The sequence below is a fragment of the Brassica oleracea genome, chromosome C6 (genome assembly GCF_000695525.1).
Source record: "Brassica oleracea var. oleracea cultivar TO1000 chromosome C6, BOL, whole genome shotgun sequence".
Classification (NCBI taxonomy): Eukaryota; Viridiplantae; Streptophyta; class Magnoliopsida; order Brassicales; family Brassicaceae; genus Brassica; species Brassica oleracea.
This window is the reverse complement of record NC_027753.1, coordinates 27790458-27806528: the sequence shown is the minus strand read 5'-3', so window position 1 is coordinate 27806528 and position 16071 is coordinate 27790458. Positions and strand designations below refer to the sequence as shown.

Genomic DNA, 16071 nt, shown 5'->3' with positions numbered 1-16071 from the left:
AAAGACCCACACCAGAGGATCTTCAACGACTACTCGATATTGGAGAGAGCCGCGGGTTTCCTGGGATGGTCAGGAGCATTGATTGTATGCATTGGGAGTGGAAAAATTGCCCAATCGCTTGGAAAGGACAATACGGACGTGGATCAGGAAAACCGACAATTGTATTAGAGGCTGTAGCTACACACGATCTTTGGATATGGCACGCCTTTTTTGGTCCTCCAGGTACCTTATACGATATCAATGTCCTCGATCGGTCTCCTGTTTTTGATGACATTTTAGAAGGTCGGACCCCCAGGGTAAAGTATGTGGTCAACGGACACACGTATTAGTTGGTGTACTACCTCACAGACGGTATAATCTATCACACTCCCTCAATTTCCTAAACAACAGTTATTTGCTAAAGTTCAAGAAGCAACCCGAAAGGATGTGGAGCGGGCTTTTGGAGTACTACAATCCCGGTTTGCGATTGTGAGAAACCCGGTTCTTTCAATGAACAAAGCAAAGATAGGGAAGATTATGAGAACATGTATCATACTACACAATATGATAGTCGAAAATGAACGAGATGGATACATTCGTTACGATATATCTGAATTTGAAGAAGGAGACGTCACCAGAAGTTCAGAGGTCGAAACCGAGATGCCTAGAAATCTGAATAATATGTTTCCCAATCGGAATGATCTTCGTGATAGGCATATGCATGAACGATTGAAGAATGATTTAATCGAAAATATTTGGAACAAATTTGGTGATGAAGATTAATAATTAGTTTATCTTTATATTTAATCATTGTATCTTTATTTTTAATCAATGTATCTTTATATTTTATCTTCTAATAAATAAAAATTAAATTTCACTTTAAAAAAAATATTTTTTTATTCTTAAGTACTCCTAATCAGAGATCAACATTGAACACACCATTTTTACTAAGTCCTTAACTATTAAAAAAAATATATATATATATATATACTAAAATAATGGTAATGACTCCGAGAACGAGTTCACCATTGCATATGATCTTACCACCCAACTGGCAACTACCCAAGTTCAAAAACTGATGAGTCACCCATTTATGGGATCAAGATCTTTACGCAGTAATCAATACCAAAAAGTTGAGACCACTCATATTCAAACACAAAGAAACTGCTCGATCGACAACTGATTAACAAGGCTCAGAGTTTCAGAGAATCGAACCCAATAAGATCTTCTAGGATGACGCAGACTTGTCTTCTTTTGGCTTGATCACATCACCCTCACCGTATCCTTCATCTTCATCCTCGCCGTAAAACTGTCGCCATCTCCATCTCCATTACTAATCCTTTAGTTTGGGCTTACTAACTGGTACTCAACATGATTGGGCTTCTAGAATTAGGTTTTTTATGTGATTCAAACTGGGCTAGGCCCTGTAAACATTTTGTTTTTTTTGCTATTTAATACTTCCTCCGTTCCCGAAAGTAAGATTTTCTAGAGTTTATCCTTGTTCCATAAAAATAGATTTTCTATATTTTTAAGATATTTTTGTATATTTTTAAGAAACGTTAATTATGAATATTTGAATTGATTAAATTTTATTGGTGGATAGTTATTGGAAATTGTATTGACAAGTAAATCTATACTGTTAAAGGGATTATGCTCTTGATTTTTCCAATTAATTACAAAATTTTCTATTAACTTTTTCAGTGACTTTTTCGATAATAAACCTGATTTTGTCGGTCAAAACAATAAACTAGATTTGTAAGGGCAATGAGATTGGACCTATTAAGGTAAAATAAGATATATGTTTCATTTGCTTTCTGGTTGAATTGGTTTTTGCGACCCAAATTGATCATTTTTTTCATGTGATTTTAAAATCAAGTAATAGTGCGTCTCATTTTAATTCTTTTCAGCAAATTAAAATATTTGAAAATATAAAATAGAGACATTATAATTTTTCATAATATAAACATTACAGATTATATTTTTAATAAAAACCATAACATTTTTTCTGAATATAATAATTTTATGTTATTAAAATTATTTGTTATTCTTTGCTACATTATTTATACCTTAAATAAATAGATATGTAAATAAAATAATTTTCTAAATATTTCTCCCATTTTATTATATTGGTGATTCACAATATGATGATTTTTTATTTTACCTCAATTATTTGAAATGATTTAAAACATAAATGTAACCAGAACATCAAAAATTTTATATATCCATACCACATAAAATATCAAAATATTCAATCACTTTAACCAAAAACTCAACTTCATATATAACCAAAATTGTTCATATATTTGTAAACCAAAAACTACAACCAAACTGAAATCAAAAACCAATAAAAGCAAATTAGAGTCGAACGAAAACCGAAAATGTTTATAGCGAAATAAATTAGTTAACAAATAGTTATATCAATAAATTTTTCAACAAATATACTTCCGCGCTTTCAAAGCGCGGGTCAAAATCTAGTTATAGATTAAATTGTAAATATTTATTATATTCTAGACGTGAAAACTCTAGAAAGATGCTTACTAATCACTATGTAACAAACACCAATGACTATATAATATACTCTTATTCTTCAGTAAAGCTTAAGGAAAAAATATAATTACTGTGAACAGAGAATAATGTTCCAGACACATAGTAAGTCATAAAAAGCATTTCTCTAATAACTATCTTAAAATTGTATATTTGCTACCCTTGATAAAACAAAATTAGGAGTCAGTGGACAAAATCATCAACCAAAGGATTAAGGTCAATAATACCCCGAGTCCAGCAAAATATGCAAATAGGAACATCTCCAACTCATCTATGTATTTATTTACTTCAACGCACCTTTATTTTTTTCTATAAAATAGAGAATTGTTATTTCTTCAACCCACTTTTATTTTTTCAATCCATCTTTATTCTTCTACTTATAGAGAAATTATAACAATTCATTAATTTACTCTATAATTAGTGATTAATATTTAAAGAAATTTATTGGAGTAAACTCTAATTTTACTGTAGAGTTTTTCTATTTTAGAAGCAAAAATAACAAAATATGTTAGAGATATCTAAGAGAATTGTTTACAAAGAAAATATTGCTGCATAATGATATCGCATTGAGGAGATAAGCTGTAGTGCCACCTATTGGTGGTTTTGTCTTTTTGTCTTTTGGTAGTTTCTCTATTATCTTTTTCACCTTTTTTCTGAGAATTAGATGCCTTAATATTCTTCAAATTGATAGGGTTCTATATATCTTACATCAACATATGTTTTTTTTTTTTTGAAACACAAAAGAATACTATTGTTTAAAAGTTAGAAAAAAAAAGAGAGAAAAATGGTTATGTAAGATACATAAAACCCCAGTTCCCTCTCATACCATCTCTTCAAGCTACATATGTTGATGTTGCTTTCTCCCTCTCCTTGTGGGCTTTTCTTTAATCATTTATATATCGAACCCTATCAAGTTTAAGTGTTTATAGTGTGATATTTTGATTCTGGATTGATCAAGTTTGACAAAGAAAAAAAGCGCGGATTAATTATTACTGCACAGATACATAAACAGTGAACCATAGTGATAGTTATTCACATTCACTTGGTCACCCGCGGAACTACATCCATCCGGTTATTAAAGGAAAAACAACAAACGTACAAGTGATGATGATTTTGGGATTATCTTAAGCGCTTAGTTATAGATAGAGTCGACTCAAGTGAAAGCCATGATCTCGACTTCAAATTTGATGGTATCGTTGACGAGGAAACCTTTGGACGGGTCTTGGACATCTGCAAAAGATATAAGTTTGTCGACACCCCATCCATTTTGTTCGGCATTGGGCCATCCCTCCACTATAGGAACAAATCAAAAGTTAGTATAACATCTTTCAAATAAGCTTAATTAGGTTTTTTGACTTAAAAAAAAAAAGCTAATTAGGTTTTTGTTTTCCGGCATAAGCCTTATTAACCTTGTTTCTCCACATTGTTGGAACGGATCTGGTCAATAACTCTAAACTTGGCTTTCACGTAACCCTTTTTGTTTGACGCACTCAACAAATAAATTGACAACGAATTACCCTTTCCAGTCCCAACTCCATTTGGATAAACTTTCAGTACCCTACACACATCATATAAAATTAATACATACTGTATATCTATATACATACATATGTAAATATATATGTGGAGAGCGTCACCAGTTTCTTCCTCCGGAAGAAAACGAGTTAGAAGTGTAATAAGAGTCATGCTCGCCGCTACTGAAGTTGTCGATTCTCCAGCCGATAACAGGGCCAGGAATGTTTTCTTCATAAGAGACATCCTCCCATATAGGGGGATTAGAAACCACGATGTCAACGCCAAACACACTCTGCCCGCCGTTGAAAATGAATCCATGAACTGGAGTTTGGTAATACCCAATCTCAAGAAAGTTTAGCATTCCATACTCTTGTTTAAACAAGTGAAACCTCTGCGCGTCAGTCACTACAAACCGGACAAAACTATAGTCACTTAGTCTGAAGAAACCACAAAAGATTAAAACAATATACCTAACTGTCTCTCTAATATATATATATATATATATATATTAGTTATTACCATAGAACTCATGGTACGTGTCCGTAGTGCTTTTATAGGTGAGGAATCTGATCCATGCATACACTTCGTTCTGATTCTCGATGAAGCTTGAGTTATCGATTTTAACGTATAGCGAAACGTATCCACCCGAGCCCACTGGCTTGTCCGCATTTGGGTAGACTAAGAACGTCCTTAAAACATATTAAGAAAAACGGTTCACATTATATATTAGCTAAAACATGTACCAATTAGATTTTGACGAGATTTAAAGCAATGTGTTAATATAGGATCTATACGGACTTGTCAACTTATAAACTATACCCAACGTACCAATTGTATCCACCGGCTGAGAAAGGATGTGACTCGTACTTGTCACCGTTGTCTTTGACCAGTTTAGACATTGTGTCAAATGACTCGAACTTCACACAGTACGTAACTGGAGGACGAGTTCTCGTCTCTTCCCTTATTGTTGCCGAGAGCTTCTTGTGATCCCGAGCAGGAATAGAGACAGAGCTCCTAATGTTACAAGGAAGTATCCCCACGTCCAATAATCCTTCTTCTATTGCTGCTTCTGTCTCCACTAGGTTTTGAAAGTTGTAGTAAGGTTTTGCAAATCTTACTACTTCCACAACGAAAACAAGACAAAAGAAGCAGTAGACAAACATTGTTCCATAGTTTGTATTTTTTTTCTTTTCTTCGGTAAACATTTTGTTTTCTTTTTCAAGTGTACCTGTAACGGTTTCTGTGTTGCTATTTATAGACATGGATTATTGTACTGGCCCATTAAAATATTTGTCAGAACACGTTTCTAGTATGTTATTGCCAAATTATATCAAATCTTATCTGATAGTGATACTTACGTATTCACGAGGGCTGTTGGCACGTTCTCATTTCTCAAGGTTGGATCCACTTTTACAGGCGGTTTTGGGGCGCGTATTTATATATGACCGAGATTTATTATTACTATTTCCTTCATTTCATATAAGATATCAGGTGTTGTTTTACATTTTTTATACAAATATTTGACAAAGTTTCAATCTTATTTGGGGGAATTTGCGTGAACTACTTCCCTACAATAAGTATAAAGAATATAGCACCTATAGTTGGAAACTGAAGTCAATAACTAAAATGTTTTTTTTTTTTAATTTTATTTTGACTTCTCTTTTTTTTTTTTATTAATCAAGGATGTGTGGCGGACAGAGATCAAACCTACTAATCCCTGAGAGCCTACCCTCCGATAGCAGATAAGCTTGATTGTTTTACGTAGGAGTTAGAAATCCATGCTACCTAGCCACATCAAGGACCTAGTAGTTTTGCACTGGACAAAAATTGATATCTGACATGCACCAACATGGCGACTATTCATCCAGTGGAAACCACGACATGGTTAAAGGTTACATTCATTTTTTCCTTCTTAATACCATCTTGTTATTGTTCTACTTTCTTTCTATAGTATAGATACATAATATTCTACTATAAAATATAGTATACCATAAATTATCATCACTTAGCTAGTCTGGGCTTGGATTTCGGCCCAAGTGATATACATGGTGGATCATAACAGATGATCGGTTCACCCATTGGCATTAGTCGGAAGGTATTCCAAACTCGAGTCAGGCAGTGTGGTAGCCAGTCCACTCTGTAGCACTAAGTGTGTTCCTTTTGAGGCCAACCGGATCAGCCGATAGGATTTATCAAAAATATATTGATATTTTAAAATAAAATAAAATTAGACTAGTGAATGAAAATTATGTGTAGAAACACTTATATTTAATAAATATTAATTTAAATGACCGAATATATCGTAAGTTTTTAGAATTTATTTTTCTTAAAAAATAGAACTAACAAAAATCAGTATACAAGCTAAATAGAATCAACAAGGAAAAAGTAAAAAGATTCATGAGCAAATGATACACATATATACAATGATAGTATATTCTATATAGCATGTCGAAACAAATTTAAAATTATTTATCTATATTTTTCTAAAAAAGTGTTTAATTTTAAAAATTCAAATCATTCTATATACTAAAGATGATACTTTTCCTTATGTTAATTTTTTATATTTTCTTTACTTTTTTCCCTTAAAATCTTGTTTGTTTAAGGGGAAAAAGTAAAGAAAATATAAAAAATTAACATAAGGACAATATACCATATATTGTAGAATTGATGGAGCAGATTTTTTTGGTCAGTTAGTTAGTTATATTGGTTTTGTTTGATATACAATCCAATTTCCCTTATTTTTATTTCTTAGTTCATTAATTTACAAAACCAAACAAAATAAAATATCTATTAAAACAAAATAGAACATTTAATAATTTTAAAATATATGTAAAAACATTAAATGATATATATATATATATATATATATATATATATATATATAAAGGGTGTGATATTAACTAAAAGCAATTTGGTTCGCCTTTCAAACTATGTTGTCTAGTTTAATATGTGCAACATTTGCAGTCTGATTGATAGGAACTTTGACATAAGGAAGCTCGAACTCCTTTTGTTTATTGAACATAAGCAAAACAGTGAACCTAAGTAAAGGTAATTAACCTGGCCACTCTGGAATTACATAGCGGAGATCTCCGGTTTAAAATGAAAAACAACAAAAGAGTGATTATTTTACCGAAAAAAAAAAACAAAAGAGTGATTGTGGAATCACTTTAACTCTAACTCGAGAGAAAGTAAGCTTCAGAGAAGGACAGAATCTCGGCTTCAAATGTTATGGTGTCGTTGGCAGGGCGGATCTAGAACTGGATTTAATGGGGGGGCCACATAACATTTTTCACTATATTTTATAATTCAATAGGGGGCATTGTCATTGATTAAGCTTAATTACTTAAAAAAATTGAAAAATTAGATGGGGGCACATGCCCCCGTACGGCTCTTACTACGTCCGCCACCGTTGGCAAGGAAACCTTTGGCTGCGTCTTTGATATCTTCGACTGGTATAACTTCTCAAAACTCCATCCGTTTTCTCAGTTGCATTGTGTAACGGCCCGGTTCCTGGCCTTAAAATTTTCATAAAAGAATTGGCTTCTCTACGGCACATTTGACAAAAACTTGGGTTCCCTTCACCCTTTCCTATAAAAAGAGTTGCAGCCCCTTCTTTTGTCTCATTCAGAAACTGAAGCGAAGCTCTGCAGAGAATTCCCGGAGACCGAAAACCCTAGCCGTCGAGCTCTCTCTCTCCCTTGCGCCGTCTCTCTCTTCTCTCTCCTCTCTCCCTCCTCCTCGCTGGGGCCGTGTGGTGGTGGTGGTGGTTGTTGCAGCCGATTGGTGGTGGTGGTCAGATCTCGCAGCTCTCTTGTTTCCTTGTTCCAGATCTGTTCAGATCTCCTCTCCCTTGTCTCTTGTTTCCAGATCCAGATCTAGGCTAAGGTGGAGTGTCTTGAACCCAACTTTCTCTCATGATTATGTATACTCCTTTATGTTGGAGTTAGGATTGAGTAGTCCATGTTTGAGAGCTAGGTTGATAGAACATGTTATTGTTAAGATGATAGATGAATGGATCATGATGCATAAGAACACTCATGCTGATAAATGGGACTTAATGAACTGGTTTATGTTGTTGTGATGATGATTGGTTGATGAATGATGCTTGTATGATTGGATGTGTAGTCCCATGGGTTGATTATGAATAAAGCTAGGATACTAGAAGAAGCGAATGCTAAGATGATTGATGAGTACTGATTGTTAATGTTATTGTAAGTAGAACTTGAGTGCGATGTGTATTGTGTGAGACACCGATAACGGGTGGCGTCTAGTGAGCGTGTATGAGTAAGAGTCTAAGTGAATGTGAAAGTGAAAGAGAATGAGAATGAGAAGGTGAATGAGAAGGTGAACGTGTCAATGAACCTGTTTGAAGTCCTGTTTGGGCCACCGAGAACGGGTGGGTGTCTAGTGTCTAGGTTATATAAGCCGCGGGGTAATAACTCTACGCTAGGCACCTATAGGAACTGTGGGGTACTGTCCCGTTGGGGCACCCACAGGAAATATGGGGTAGTGGTCTAGCGAGAGCTACCTACGGGGAAAGAAAGAAGAGCCAGCCGCGAGAGGCGGGATATAAAAAGTGTGCCAACCGCGAGAGGCGGGATATAAAAATGTTTGGGTGTTAAAGGTGTCATAAGGTGGAGTCAATCTTGTATGTCGAGTCGGTTAAGTCTATGGTTTGATGTGTGGGGCAATGAGTGAGATCATTGTACTGGTTGATCGTTAGGTTGTTAGAAATGTAGAGAATTGTGAATGAATGGTAATGATGATGGTATGAAATGTTAAGTTGCATTAACTGATTGTAGTGGCTAGTCAGTCCTAATTTTCGCATAGAGTAATATAGAGTGTCATGCGGGCAGGCTGGTCTAGAGTCACTTCACTGAGTAACTTGTTGCTCATCCCTCCCTTCCATTTCCATGTGCGCAGGACTGTAAGTAGAAGTATATGGGTGTGGGTGTGACGATATTTCAAAGAAGGTTATGCGTCCGTCGACTCTTGGGACCAGTAACGAGACACGTAGGGTTGTCTAAATGAGTAGACATGTGTCCATAACGCCCTTTCGGTAACTCCGGTTGGGCGCCGGGAGGTCGGGCCGTTACAATTGGTATCAGAGCGGGGGTTAAGATCCCTTAGTTTTGTCCTAAGGGATCGGCATTTCCGACGTTTCAAAAAAAAAAAAAAAAAAACTTGTTTTCATTAAAAGAAAAGAGTTTGTGAAAGTTTTGATTCTTCTAAAAGTTGTGAAACGATTTCCAAACCACCCACTATATCTATACTTCTATTATGGTTCTTATAGGATCCTTACCTGCAGGATGACTTCGCCAGCCAGTGATGATCATGGAGTCGGTCGTGAGTACCAGGTACCATCGTGGTTGGACCCGATCTACACGCAGGCCCAACGTACCATAATGGGAAGGGTGAGACCTCGTCGAGGACACCCATTCCTGAAGTTCCATCCCCAGACAAAGGAGTTTGAATGGTTGGGAGATCAGCCACGTAAGATCTTTCTGTGCCGAGCTGTGTCGACCAAGTATGAACCGGAAGTGACGTCAGTTAAGCGAAGACGGGGTCGTCCAAGGAAGGAAGCGCCGGCGCCTAGCACGGAGGGGACCCCTGTGTCGCCCGTCGAGGAGCCACCAAGGAAGAAACGGGGACGTCTGCAAAAATCTTCGACCCCGAAGGAATCTACTGCCTAAGAAAGTTCGGAACCTTGTGGGTGTGATGTTTTAGTTCAGATGGTCCAGGATCCTCGCACGGTGAAGGATTACTTAGAGGATTTCCTGGACACAGCCAAGACGTGCAAAACGAAGCCTGCATTTAGTGGTGCCAACGCGGTTGGTTCTGGATCCGAGGCCGACCGTGTCTCTCCACATCACTGTGGCTAGTTGAGGCTTCATGACCATTTCATAGGAGTAGGGCACATGCTTTTCTATTGAATTTATTTTATTTATTGATTGTTGGATTTGGTGCTTCTTTCCCATTTCTTCAGGCGCTCTGTAATTGTAAAGATGCCTTGAGCTTCTTAAACTATTGTGGTCCTACTCCTTTTCATTTATGAAATTCTTTCATTGATTTTTAAAGATCTCAAGCAAATTCGTTCTCGCTTTGTGTGCCTCCCTTGTTTGTTATGTGATGGTGTGAGTCTATTTCGGTATCGAGTGTTAAGTTCAAAATTTTAGAGCCTTGGAATTCAGGGACGAATTCCGGTTAACGGGGGGAGAATTGTAACGGCCCGGTTCCTGGCCCTAAAATTTTCATAAAGGAATTGGTTTCTCTACGGTCCATTTGACAAAAACTTAGGGTTCCCTTCACCCTTTCCTATAAAAAGAGTTGTAGCCCCTTCTTTTGTCTCATTCAGAAACTGAAGCGAAGCTCTGCAGAGAATTCTCGGAGACCGAAAACCCTAGCCGTCGAGCTCTCTCTCTCCCCTGCGCCGTCTCTCTCTTCTCTCTCCTCTCTCCCTCCTCCTCGCCGGTGCCGTGTGGTGGTGGTGGTGGTTGTTGCAGCCGATTGGTGGTGGTGGTCAGATCTCGCAGCTCTCTTGTTTCCTTGTTCCAGATCTGTTCAGATCTCCTCTCCCTTGTCTCTTGTTTCCAGATCCAGATCTAGGCTAAGGTGGAGTGTCTTGAACCCAACTTTCTCTCATGATTCTGTATACTCCTTTATGTTTGAGTTAGGATTGAGTATTCCATGTTTGAGAGCTAGGTTGATAGAACATATTATTGTTAGGATGATAGATGAATGGATCATGATGCATAAGAACGCTCATACTGATAAATGGGACTTAAAGAACTGGTTTATGTTGTTGTGATGATGATTGGTTGATGAATGATGCTTGTAAGATTGGATGTGTAGTCCCATGGGTTGATTTTGAATAAAGCTAGGATGCTAGAAGAAGCGAATGCTAAGTTGATTGATGAGTACTGATTGTTAATGTTATTGTAAGTAGAACTTGAGTGCAATGTGTATTGTGTGAGACACCGATAACGGGTGGCGTCTAGTGAACGAGTATGAGTAAGAGTCTAAGTGAATGTGAAAGTGAAAGAGAATGAGAATGAGAAGGTGAATGAGAAGGTGAACGTGTCAATGAACCTGTTTGAAGTCCTGTTTGGGCCACCGAGAACGGCTGGGCGTCTAGAGTCTAGGTTATATAAGCCGCTGGGTAATAACTCTACGCTGGGCACCTATAGGAATTGTGGGGTAGTGTCCCGTTGGGGCACCCACATGAAATATGGGGTAGTGGTCTAGCGAGAGCTACCTACGGGGCAAGAAAGAAGAGCCATCCGCGAGAGGCGGGATAAAAAAAGTGTGCCAACCGCGAGAGGCGGGATATAAAAACGTTTGGGTGTTAAAGGTGTCATAAGGTGGAGTCAGTCTTGTATGTCGAGTCGGTTAAGTCTATGGTTTGATGTGCGGGGCAATGAGTGAGATCATTGTACTGGTTGATCGTTATGTTGCTAGAAATGTAGAGAATTGTGACTGATTGGTAATGATGATGGTATGAAATGTTAAGTTGCATTAACTGATTGTAGTGGCTAGGCAGTCCTAATTCCCGCATAGAGTAGTATAGAGTGTCATGCGGGCAGGCTGGTCTAGAGTCACTTCACTGAGTAACTTGTTGCTCATCCCTCCCTTCCATTTCCCTGTGTGCAGGACTGTAAGTAGAAGTATATGAGTGTGAGTGTGACGGTATTTCAAAGAAGGTTATGCGTCCGTCGACTCTTGGGATCAGTAACGGGACACGTAGGGTTGTCTAAATGAGTAGACACATGTCCATAACGCCTTTTCGATAACCCCGGTCGGGCGCCGGGGGATCGGGCCGTTACACATTGGGCCATCCTCCACTATACAAGATGACTGGTAAATTGTTAACATGGCCGATTAAACATTTTATAGGGTCTAGGGAAAAATATTATCTTGTACCTTAAATTTATGTTTGCTTACAAGTGTTAATTCATTTTTAAAAATATGTAATATTTCGTATAAAATTTTCAAAAAGTAAAACATATACTAAATTATTTTGGGCTTTTTTAATGTTTTTCTTTTTGAAAAATTGTATAAATTATGGGTCTAACTAGTGACCATTATAAGAACAATTGAAATGAGTAGGGAGAAAATGTAAATGAATAAAATTATAGGAATGAAAAGAAAGATTATTCCTTATTAATTTTATTGAGAAAAAAATTTGTTTTATATTTCTTTACAATAAAATGAATGATAAGAAATGAAAAACAAAAATTATTCTTTATAAATGGTAAAAAAAGAGTAGGAATATTAAAAAATGCATTATTCCCTTTCATTTTTTGGTCACCAGTTAGACCCTATATACGTAGGAGGAACAGAGCCGATCTTAGAGGGAAGCTGATGAAGCTTGTGCTTGTGGCTGACAAATATTATCATTTTAAACGGCCACATTTGAACATAAAGTTCTTAGCATAGTGGTTTGGCTTAATATTGTAAGCGTTCAAGATCACGAGTTCGAGGTACTGCGGCCACATTTTTAAAATTGGCTTCTAGCCACAAAATTACTGGGACCGGCTCTGAGGAGGAACATCGGGTTGGTTCAGGGAGCTGTAGCACCACTTAGTACCCTCCAAAGCGGCGTCTATTAGTTAAAGATATATATCAAACCGAGACACTTACCCTGTTTCTACACATGTTTGGATTGGATCTGGTCAATAACTCAACCTCTTTCATTTGACGCACTCAACAAAAAAGAGTGACAACGAATTGCCAGTCCGAGGCCCAACTCAAATAAAAAATACTTCAATGGATCTTGTAGAGGGTTACAAAACATATCCGAACCCGGAGTATTATTAACCGAACCCGAATAGATAATCCTAAAACCCGAAAAAATATCCGAAAAAACCGATCCGAATGTCCAAATTAATATATAATATAAATATTTGAAACATAAATATATACTTTAAAAATATATATTTCAAATATTCAATTTTATATTTATTTGGATATGATATCTAACAATAAGTATTTAAAATTTAAATAAATACCTTAAATACTCCATTATATACAAAGAAGCATATATTTCTTATGTTTTACTTTTAAATTTTAGATTTTACTTTCGATATATCCGAACCGATCCGATATAATCCGAATCCGAATGATATATGGTTACTTCAGATATATCCTAACCGATCCGAAACCGAAGTGTTATATCCGAATCCGATCCGTGCTTGTAAATTTACTAGAATGAGACCTAGGAGGTGTTACAAAATAGAACCGAAATCCGAAAAACCCGATCCGAACCCGAACGTCCAGGCCTATACACACCCATCACATACTGTAAAATATAAATCAAGCAGATTCTAAAAACAGCTAGATGAAACATTCGCTTTATCCCCCAAAAAAATTTAAATGCTTTATATAAGGATCATCCGGCATCGAAAACATATGTATATATGAACCATCCAATTATGTATATATGAACCATCCAATTTCTATATTTAAGGAACATGAATAAAACAGAGGGGAAGAGCTGAGACTTACCTGCTCAAAATCTCAAGCGGCCTTAAGAATAAAGGAAATTGCATCTACTAGCTAAGAAAAAAAACAAAATTCACAATATGACTAAAATCTCATTCTCTCTCCCCGTTCTTTCTTCTTATCTCTCTCTACTCTCTCTCTTAAAAACTAATTTTAGTTTTTTTTTTGGTTATTTCGCAAATAACCCCAGAATAATAACAGCAAGTATAACGAAGAGATTCTCTTTGCACACAGAAAAAAAAAATACATGTTCTTTGATTATTTAAGAGATTCTCTTTGCTCACAGAAAAAAAAAATGTTGTGAAACTTTAATACACATTGTGAACTTCATAATCTCTCATACAATGGTTTGGAAACAATAGACTGTATCAACCTCGATGGTATAATCAAGTGTTGCAGATGGAGGGATCTGCAGACCCTGTCCGAATTCGACATTTTTATCTCCAAACCCTAAGGAAGGTGGAATGATCACTCTACGTTTACCTCCAGCCTTCATTGACCTCAGAACAAACTCCACCCCTTGGCATAGCCCCTTGCTATATGGTCTTGAATCCATTACCATCGCAAGTGACTTCTTGCTTCCAAAAGTGTCGACAAACACTTGTTCTGTTCCATGTACTTGTCCCTTTACATCAAACACAACCAAGTATCCTGAGTTTGGAGTAGCTCCACTTCCAACTTGTAGATCATAGTACCTGACACAGTTCAAATTCTGTAAATGATTTCCAGTTGCTTTTCAGTTGATGAAACATAATCAACATATGTTATGGGGAAATGTACCTTATGCCATTTGGTAAGACGATCTCTTCTTGCTTCTCTAAAACTCTGCAGAATCAAGAAATCAAAAAAGACATTTCAAGTCTATGATTCCAAAACTAATAGGCATTCAAGAAAAAGTAAACCCTAATTCCTTTCTAAGTATCTTTGCTTGAAGTGCAAGCATTCACTTAATGTTGTGTCTCTGTTCTTATTAGTAAGGTAAAATAAAAGACTGTGATGTACAATTCGAACCTTATGTTATTGTCTTCCTGGAACACATCGAGTCGTGACTTCATCTGCTCGGAGACAGCTCCGAAAGCTAGAAACCCCGCCCAGGCAAATCCGACACCGATGCCGAACCGTCGCGTCACCGGAGAAGCAACCCAATCCGTCATCTGCTGCTGCTGCTGCAATGCGACTGATGCATGTGCCTGATTCTCCGTGAATGAGACGCTTAGAGGCTGAGATTGAAGGTTCTGTTTAGGGTGTTGCGAAGAAGAGATAAGATGGTGGTTGGAAGGAGTCGTCGTCGCGGTGAAGAGAGTCGCCATTTTTCAGAGGATTTGTCAAAAACAACAACACATATTTGTGACTTTTTTTATAAGATATGTCTGAATAATAAAACAGTAACGTTATCTTGTTTGTGTGGTGCATGAAGACTGCAGTTTTCATGTCTAAAATATATTTTTTGTCGACGAAATTACAATGATTTTGTTATGAATGTCACAGAGAGAAGCGCATTAAAATGTTTGAAAATATAAAACACGTGGGGTCCATTGTGCAAGTGCACAATAAATCCTACTTTTTAACTTCGATCGTTTATAACTCGTCACACACACTTCTCTTCTCTCTTTATAATAAAATATATCTTTCATATATGAGTGTTATTTATTTCTACGAGTATAAAATTTCGTTCCTATTTAAATTTCCGCGATACAATAAAATTTTGGTTCTTTTCATAACACGTTATCAGCACGATCACTCTGCGATTCGGTAAAATTTATAAGTATCATATTTACTCTGCTATAATGGCCGGTATACTGCCTATATTATTATTAATAATTTTATAGTGGTTGTTTTAATTATTATTATTTATCTAGCGGGCGGTATGCCGCCTCGTTAATAAACCTTGATTGCTAATTACACTATAATTATTGGTTTAGCTGTGCCGCCGCATAATTTATTTAATGTTATAATTTTTCTATTACCATAATACGATTGAGATTTATTTGTTTATTACATTATGGTTACTATATAAATGTTTGGTCACCTATATAAAATATTATGAAATTTACGGAATTTTGTTGTCTGATTATTGCAATATTTTCGTATTAATTTTCCTTCATACGATTTAATCCCAACGGTAACAAAGAAAAAAAAAATTTCAAAATTTTTCCCTTTTTCAAACGGCTATGAACAGTGTTTTTATCTATAAATACACTCATACTTCACTCATTTACTTCATCCAAAACATTTCATCTTCTCTCAAATACTTTCAAATCGCTCCATTCCTGTTTTTCATTGCAAGAAAGATGATTCGCATATTTTTGGTCTTATGTGCAATTTTTATTTTTGCTTCTATGTACGGTTTTTTTATTGGAGAATTTGCTCATGAAGAATCTACGCTTAATGTCGGTTTACTTTTCTATGCGTTGTTTCTCCTTGTAATTGCGTGTATTATTAATATAAATGGTTCGTTTTAAAATTACGAAATTCTACTAAAATATATTATTTTGTGTTTTAGAAATACAAATGGCAAACATCGAGAAACTC

General features: G+C 36.3%; 2 protein-coding genes across 2 annotated transcripts; both read right to left on the bottom strand.

The window, feature by feature from the left end:
- Positions 1-3524: 3524 nt before the first annotated feature.
- On the bottom strand, positions 3525-5243 carry LOC106299570 (probable inactive serine/threonine-protein kinase fnkC). Its single transcript, XM_013735642.1, has 5 exons — positions 4867-5243; positions 4558-4727; positions 4161-4443; positions 3933-4081; positions 3525-3816 (listed from the first exon to the last, which is right to left on the bottom strand). The coding sequence occupies exons 1-5, from the start codon at positions 5241-5243 to the stop codon at positions 3677-3679; spliced, it is 1119 nt and encodes a 372-aa protein (XP_013591096.1). The 3' UTR covers positions 3525-3676.
- Positions 5244-13746: 8503 nt separating this feature from the next.
- On the bottom strand, positions 13747-14898 carry LOC106296842 (peptidyl-prolyl cis-trans isomerase FKBP17-3, chloroplastic). Its single transcript, XM_013733068.1, has 3 exons — positions 14551-14898; positions 14320-14364; positions 13747-14234 (listed from the first exon to the last, which is right to left on the bottom strand). Exons 1-3 carry the CDS (start codon positions 14847-14849, stop codon positions 13877-13879), a joined length of 702 nt encoding a protein of 233 aa, XP_013588522.1. The 5' UTR covers positions 14850-14898; the 3' UTR covers positions 13747-13876.
- Positions 14899-16071: the final 1173 nt, after the last annotated feature.

What these genes read in the sequence shown, in the direction of transcription:
- LOC106299570 (XM_013735642.1), bottom strand. Translation starts at nt 5,243, where the DNA reads ATGTTTACCGAAGAAAAGAAAAAAAATACAAACTATGGAACAATGTTT. An exon ending in CACGTACCATGAGTTCTATG is followed by an intron (nt 4,444 to 4,557) that starts GTAATAACTAAT and finishes TCCGGTTTGTAG; the next exon opens with TGACTGACGCGCAGAGGTTT. An exon ending in TCTTCCGGAGGAAGAAACTG is followed by an intron (nt 4,082 to 4,160) that starts GTGACGCTCTCC and finishes TGATGTGTGTAG; the next exon opens with GGTACTGAAAGTTTATCCAA.
- LOC106296842 (XM_013733068.1), bottom strand. Translation starts at nt 14,849, where the DNA reads ATGGCGACTCTCTTCACCGCGACGACGACTCCTTCCAACCACCATCTT. An exon ending in CAGGAAGACAATAACATAAG is followed by an intron (nt 14,365 to 14,550) that starts GTTCGAATTGTA and finishes TTGATTCTGCAG; the next exon opens with AGTTTTAGAGAAGCAAGAAG. An exon ending in GTCTTACCAAATGGCATAAG is followed by an intron (nt 14,235 to 14,319) that starts GTACATTTCCCC and finishes GAACTGTGTCAG; the next exon opens with GTACTATGATCTACAAGTTG.